Source organism: Dendrobates tinctorius, unplaced genomic scaffold, assembly GCF_039654945.1.
Source record: "Dendrobates tinctorius isolate UK_male_01 unplaced genomic scaffold, ASM3965494v1 ptg000183l, whole genome shotgun sequence".
Classification (NCBI taxonomy): Eukaryota; Metazoa; Chordata; class Amphibia; order Anura; family Dendrobatidae; genus Dendrobates; species Dendrobates tinctorius.
The window spans coordinates 6,209,148-6,217,102 of record NW_027361850.1 but is presented as its reverse complement, the minus strand read 5'-3'; the positions used below and the strand labels follow the sequence as shown (position 1 = coordinate 6,217,102).

General features: G+C 42.5%; 1 protein-coding gene across 4 annotated transcripts in view; it reads left to right on the top strand.

Moving 5' to 3' along the window:
• Window positions 1-1,024: 1,024 nt before the first annotated feature.
• TMEM39B (transmembrane protein 39B) overlaps window positions 1,025-7,955 on the top strand; it is a 29,712-nt gene continuing 22,781 nt past the window's right edge. The window contains exons 1-3 of one of the 4 annotated variants that reach the window (XM_073551969.1): window positions 1,026-1,213; window positions 2,850-2,909; window positions 3,230-3,411. In XM_073551969.1, the coding sequence (XP_073408070.1) occupies window positions 3,284-3,411 (128 nt within the window). In that variant the 5' untranslated portion in view covers window positions 1,026-1,213; window positions 2,850-2,909; window positions 3,230-3,283. Of the gene's footprint in view, window positions 1,315-2,849; window positions 2,910-3,229; window positions 3,412-7,955 lie in introns of all 4 variants that reach the window. The other 3 variants (XM_073551970.1, XM_073551971.1, XM_073551972.1) reach the window with 3 other exon arrangements.

The following is a 7,955-nucleotide window of genomic DNA, read 5'->3' as shown; positions in this document are numbered from 1 at the left end:
GCACAAAGTGGGCAATCAGTAACAAGTAAAAGACTAGGTGAGAACCCGCATGGAGCAGCTGGTGTATACCGTCAAAGCGCAAGAGAAAAATAAAAGAGCTAACACCCTGCAGCAAATAAATAGCAATAGTGCATGAAAGTAATATAGGGTACTTGGTTAACATAATTTTGATCCAAAAAAAACATAAAACCTATCCCACCACGTCATGGTGACCCTCTTTGGGATTTTGCCATTTTTCAGGGGATTTTTTTTGTGTTGTTCCAATACACAGAAAGGATAAAGATGTGTGTAATAAAATGTGTAATTGCAATAATTTTCTGGGAGAAATACTTAATGTTCTGGAACAATTTCAAAGGTGCCATGACTGTACATAGTTTACACAGGCTTCACATTACAGTTTTCTAATATGTCAGGTATACAGGTGTAACAGGATGGACATACTACCCACATTCCCACTTGAAGACATGAGTACTGTTATGGTGTATATTGTGAATTATGATATGTGTTATTAGTGTTGGTGTTGAGCCTGACAGTAGGGCGACTTAGGGTTCATGTTTGGGACTAGCCCTGAGTGGGAGGTGAACAGTGTTTTTTCACATGACCGGTTCCCTTTACAGAGAATCCGGCCCCAGGATCACTCCTTTACAGAGCACATGCTGTAGCTTTATGCCACAAAACCAGAGCCGAGTACTGCTACGAAAGAGTACGTGTTTCCATGGCGATCGTAACATGAAAACTGCTGAAACGCCACAAGCTTAGTGGATTTCTGACATTCACATCTAATATACTGTGCGGTATCACTGTGGAATCTGGTCACACAGTGGATTTTACAGCCAAAATCTTCATGTCCGCTTGTGGCCACAGAAAACCTGACATTAGGATAGTAGTCCTACAGCATACTTAGGGTAAGTACTGAGGTTTGGACTCGACAGGCACCATAAATCCCAGGGAGGTCCCAACCTACGGAAGGACATTTTCCATGAAGTACAATCATCGACTGTCTCAGCAGCTTCAGTGTCCCATCTCTCTCTCACACCAGCGCGTATGCAGAGCCGAGAACTACGCGCATGCGCAGAGTGAAGAAGCCTGCCGTGGGATTCGGGCGTCTGATGTCATCACGCACACAGGCGCGCTGCTTCCTTTACGAACTGGCTCTTCTTGCGCGTCCTCGCGCTTTATGACACAAGGCGCGTTCACGCAGGACAGAAGAGTGGTGAGTGTTTTGTGGGTGGCGGCTGCAGAACCTCTGGGGCTGCAAACTGACCGAGGACCTGCCGGGTGCGAAGCAGCCTGGCCCTAGTACCGAGCGGGCCGGTAAGTGGCAGCATGTGGGACCTCCTTGTGAGAAGGCTGGCTACTGACACCAGGCTCCGCATGCTGCAGGAGGCTGCTCCGTGCTGGGTGGGCTGTGCTGGAGACCCTCCACCATTGCTCACTGTTAGCTTGTTGCTTCGCTGACAATTCCTCAGTAATTCCTCCAGTCATGTGCCAGTGCCCCCTCAGGCCTCAGATACTGACAGACTACAGAAGCAGAGCTTCCTTCATTTTGTAATCTGTTCTGAAGAAGTAAAGAGAGATCAGGCTCAGCCTTTTATAATGGGACATTCCTGTTAGTGGTTCCCCAAGGTGTTAGTTTGGGGTCTCGCTTGGTGACCGTCCAGGACCTGTCGCCTCTCCGGAAACGTCTTGTGTTCTCCAATCCAGGTGATGTTTTAGAAGCGTGTTCCTGTTATCGCTCCTGCGTTCTTACCCATCAGTCCGCACGGCGCAGACGATACAAGCACACTCCCAGCCGGTAACAGCCCGCTTTCACGTCATTCTTTCATTTCTAGGAAAAATTGCTGAGGAAGGGTAGAACGCACATTTATGGGATGGACCAGAAGTGTTCTCTTGAAAAATACAGGCATTTTCTAAAATAGATGTATCGGGAGAGCTGTCCTGTTCTCTTAAGTCACTTACATGTGTGTTGTGAAGGAGAACGAATATCAAATGAATGAAATATAGAGGAAAATAGCTCACCATGTCCTTGTCTTGATCTCCTGCTTGCATGCCCACACAACGCACGGACTAGGGCGAAGCAATCCAATAGAAATCAGGTGCATCCAGTGAAAGGTGAGGATAAAAAAAATAACTTTTAACAGATACAAGTAAAAATACGCTCGACGCGTTTCAACTTTACGTCTTAGATCGAGACTAAGGCGTAAAGTCGAAACGCGCTGATCGTTTCTAGGCGCAGTGCCAGTGTGTATCTAGTGCTGGACACCATATAGTTGGATATTTTTAGTTGTATCTATTAAAAGTTATTTTTTATCCTCACTTTTCGCTGGACACACCTGACTTCTATTGTAGAACTAATATCGGGTTATTGTAGGGGCCCAAGTACTCACCCCATTATGACAGCTTAATAAAAAATAAATGCTTACTCAAGATCTTCTCGTTACGTGATGTAGTTGTGGACCAGTGATTATCTTGCACGGAGATCTGTATGTGCCTTGTCCTTTGTTGCTAAGAAACTAGCTCCTTATGTAAACTTGTACCTATCAGACACAGAAGTGCTATATACCTGCAGATAGAGCGGCTACAGGGAGAAAATGACGTTTTATTCTCGCTGATGCCGCTTGGTTGCAGTAACTGCTCACTACACAGGGCGCGCTGTAATTACACCCTGACACATTGATAGACAGCGTGCTCTAGAGACATACACACACATGCACTGCAGAACAGGCTGTCAATCAGTCCCAGGGAGAGATTGCAGCGCACTCACCATATAGTGGAGCGCTCCCTGCACCACTGCTATGACTATCCGTAAACAGCTGCAAGGAGAATAAAACTTTTTTTTTTCTCTGCAGCCACTGCTTCTGAAAGACTGCTACATAAGATTTGCCTGCAGATTAACCTTATATGTGCAGGTAAAGTGCATTTCTGGATGTGATAACTTTCCTTTAATAGTACCAATCGGGCTATCACCATGCAGCACTTTCGGTAGTGTGACACGATGACCGCAATGTCGCATTGCAACTTCACTGTCTTGTGTGCATGACCATTTTGTTGCATGACTGTTGTCGCCATGTAACGCTATTGTATTTGTTCATTCGGGAATTTCAATTCTATCTTTGTGCGTGGGAGCCACCAGTATTCATCCTTTCCCCAGAATTTTGCACATATAAAAGTTCTTATGTGTTTTGTTGGTTTATATTTGATTTACATATTTTTTTATTTTGTACAACAGCAAGTCAATCAACCATACATGTCTTCTTTGTGCCTGCGATAAATAAGCCCAGACATGGCTGGGGGCCGTCGGGGCCCAAATCGGACGTCATACTGTCGCACTCCCCTCTGTGATCCTGGATCCGCGGGTGGTGGGGTCCATGGAGGAGCTCCTACTGTAAGCGGTGTGCGCTCCAGAGCCAGGTAATGGTTATACAAGTAATGATTTTTCAATTTGTTGAAATAGTAATATGTAAAGATGAACAAATTGATTCTAAATAGTGATGAGCGAGTATACTCGTTGCTCGGGTTTTGCCGAACATGCTCCAGTCTCCTCCAAGTATTTTGGCGTGCTCAGAGATTTTGTGTCGACGTAGCTGCATGATTTTCGGCTGCTGGACAGGCTGAATACATGTGAGCAATGCCTGTTTGTTAGGGAATCCCCACATGTATTCAGGCTATCTAGCAGCCGTAAATCATGCAGTTACTTCGACGAAAACTAAATCTCTGAGCACGACAAAATACTCGGAGGTCAACCGAGCATGTTTGGGAAAACCCGAGCAGCAAGTATACTCGCTCATCACTACTTATAAACCATTCTGTTTCACTTCAAATTTCTCCTAAAATTAGGAATTTGCTGAATCTAAATTTTTTTTTGGCATACAAATGGCTCAAATCCAGCAAAGTGGCATCCAGTTAGCCCCAATTAGATGGATCGGTTTTCCTCCGGCAAAGTGTTAAAAATAATTAAAAGAAAACGATGTAGTTACATGTTTTTATGCCGCCAGTGCTGCAGCTCCCCAGTCCTCTGCTCTGGTCTCTGGTTCTTTCTCAATCTCTGAGGCCTGTTATTGGCTTCATATAGTTGGGGCAATGAATGCTCACAGAAAATCCATTCTGACCAAAATCGAATTTCGTGTGATAAACTAATCTCTTGTGATAACTGTGTACGTCTCATGGCATAGCAATAGCAACCCTGTAGGGAAGAGTGAATCTCTTGCATTATTAGGACTGCATGGTTCTTTGTGGCTGTGATTTTCAGGGTGTGTGCACACGTTGCGGAATTTTCCGTGCGGATTAGCCTGCGTTTTTCCCCTGGGTTTGACAACTGTCATGGAGCAGGTGCCAAACCTCTGTGGAATCCGCACAAAGAAGTGACATGCTGCGGATTTAAAACCGCAGCAAATCTGCGTGGAAAATTCCACACCGTGGGCACTGCGTTTTTCATTTTGCATTGCCTTTAATGGTACTGTACACCGCAGCAGAAACTGCTGCAGATCCACAGGGCCAGATCCGCAGCAGAATCCGCAATGTGTGCACACACCCTTATGGAGGCTGCATACGTCAGTATTTTGGTATAATGTTGTTACGTGCTATCGTGTACGGTCCAACATAGTGTGCAGAATGGCTAGCAAACTGCAGACGATGCTTTCATTAGGACCAAGTCATGCATAATGCAGCAGAATTTTTGATGTTTATTTCTTTTACCTCACAAACTCTAAAACAAGAAAAAATAAAAAATGTGAGATCACGTAAACAAGTAATATGCAATCTACATGTTGCGAGATTACGGTGTAGATTAAAATAAAGCAAATTATGGATTATACAGGCACTAGTATGTGTGTAGGCTTGCAGAAAATGGGGAAACAAATTTTGAGAGCGATGTGGATGCGTTTGAAGTGTTACATAGTGGGAGAGTTTGGCACGTGCTGGGTAAGTAGCGCATGTACAATGTACAGTCATATGTAAAAGTTTGGGCACCCCTATTAATGTTAACCTTTTTTCTTTATAACAATTTTGGTTTTTGCAACAGCTATTTCAGTTTCATATATCTAATAACTGATGGGCTCAGTTATATTTCTGGATTCAAATGAGGTTTATTGTACTAACAGAAAATGTGCAATCTGCATTTAAACAAAATTTGACCGGTGCAAAAGTATGGGCACCCTTATCATTTTCTTGATTTGAACACTCCTAACTACTTTTTACTGACTTCCTGAAGCACTAAATTGGTTTTGTAACCTCATTGAGCTTTGAACTTCATAGCCAGGTGTATCAAATCATGAGAAAATGTATTTAAGGTGGCCACTTGCAAGTAGTTCTCCTATTTGATTCTCCTATGAAGAGTGGCATCATGGGCTCCTCAAAACAACTCTCAAATGATCTGAAAACAAAGATTATTCAACATAGCTTTTCAGGGGAAGGATACAAAAAGTTGTCTCAGAGATTTAACCTTTCAGTTTCCACTGTGAGGAACATGGTAAGGAAATGGAAGAACACAGGTACAGTTCTTGTTAAGCCCAGAAGTGGCAGGCCAAGAAAAATATCAGAAAGGCAGAGAAGAAGAATGGTGAGAACAGTCAAGGACAATCCACAGACCACCTCCAAAGACCGGCAGCATCATCTTGCTGCAGATGGTGTCACTGTGCATCGGTCAACAATACAGCGCACTTTGCACAAGGAGAAGCTGTATGGGAGAGTGATGCAAAAGAAGCCGTTTCTGCAAGCACGCCACAAACAGAGTCGCCTGAGGTATGCAAAAGCACATTTGGACAAGCCAGTTACATTTTGGAAGAAGGTCCTGTGGACTGATGAAACAAAGATTGAGTTGTTTGGTCATACAAAAAGGCGTTATGCATGCGCTGTATTGTTGACCGATGCACAGTGACACCATCTGCAGCAAGATGATGCTGCCGGTCTTTGGAGGTGGTCTGTGGATTGTCCTTGACTGTTCTCACCATTCTTCTTCTCTGCCTTTCTGATATTTTTCTTGGCCTGCCACTTCTGGGCTTAACAAGAACTGTACCTGTGTTCTTCCATTTCCTTACTATGTTCCTCACAGTGGAAACTGACAGGTTAAATCTCTGAGACAACTTTTTGTTCCTTCCCCTGAAAAGCTATGTTGAATAATCTTTGTTTTCAGATCATTTGAGAGTTGTTTTGAGGAGCCCATGATGCCACTCTTCATAGGAGAATCAAATAGGAGAACTACTTGCAAGTGGCCACCTTAAATACCTTTTCTCATGATTTGATACACCTGGCTATGAAGTTCAAAGCTCAATGAGGTTACAAAACCAATTTAGTGCTTCAGGAAGTCAGTAAAAAGTAGTTAGGAGTGTTCAAATCAAGAAAATGATAAGGGTGCCCATACTTTTGCACCGGTCAAATTTTGTTTAAATGCAGATTGCACATTTTCTGTTAGTACAATAAACCTCATTTGAATCCAGAAATATAACTGAGTCCATCAGTTATTAGATATATGAAACGGAAATAGCTGTTGCAAAAAACAAAATTGTTATAAAAAAAAAAAAAGGTTAACATTAATAGGGGTGCCCAAACTTTTACATATGACTGTATAACAACTAATGGGTTTGTTTCGGGAATGCAACATGCACAGATGTGTAGTCATGGCATTTATTGTGTCATCTGGATGTAAACAGATTAAGTTGGATCTGGGAGAGAAAGAAACATCTACAGAAAAACAGTTTCTTCAATTTTTCTCATAAATCAATAGTGCACATGAAAATAAGCAACTTTGTAATATATCTTATCAGAGAAATCTGCTTCTTTCTCTGGCAAAACTGATCATTTTCAGAATCCTCAATTCTGGGGTAAAATCTTTATTTGATGAAAACAGACTTTTACATTTCTAAGCTAGGAGATGACTGCTGCTACTGGTAAGATTAATTGAAGGTGGGAGGCAGTAGAGCTCCTCCATCCCCTCCCATCTATATAGAATCTTATGAGTGGCAACTGTCATCAGTCTTAGTAATGTAATAATTGGGGATGAGCGAATAGCTTTGGGTAAGACGTCATCCGAATAGCTGCTTCGGATACCTGGTGAGCTCCCGATAATCAGATGATCGGTGCCGCAGCTGCATGTGTCGTGGCTGTGTGACATGTCACATGCATGGATAGCCCAACACACAGGCTCTCCATACATGTGCTGTGACTGTCATGCAGCTGCGGAGCCGAACAGCTGATTATCGGGAACGCTCCAGGTATCCGATGCAGCTCTTCATTAAGCTCTATAGCTATTCGGATAAGGACATAGCCAAAGCTATTTGCTCATCCCTAGTAATAATCTATCTTCTCTGAATACAGATTTTACCCCACAATTGAGAATTTGCTAATCACTGATCTATTCTGTCAGAGAAACCGATTCCTCTGATAAGATATGAAAATAAGCAACTTTGTAATGTGTACTATTGATTTAGCTTTACATATTCTAGGTGGGCTGTCACCAGATTTCACAACTGAACCCACCTTTCACCTGCTGAGACAGAAAATGAATGTCAAAATCGCTGACTACGATTGCTGACACACATTTTCATGTTCAGTTTGCTTCTTCAGTGTTTTTAGATATTTTAGCCAGATGTTTCTATGATTACTGAAGTATAATTATATGCATTTCATAAGTTTTTTTTTACATTTTTATTCACAAGCACGTCAAGTTTATGCAGAGACTTATTATTCAGTGTTAACCCTTGTTTTATTAAAACTACTGCAATTTGCCCCAGCATGCTGGATAGCATCTTCTGAGCCAAATCCGGACTGATCGCAACACATTATTGCCTTATCAGTGCTGAGTTTTTTGGGTTTTTTTTTTAACAATTTTTATGTGTTTTTGTTTAGCCGCCTACTTTTTGAGGATTGAATAAAGATTTTTAATGGGATTGAGACCTGAGGAATTTCCTGGCCATGGACCCAAAGTTTCAATGTTTTGATCACTAAGCTTCTTGGTTTTC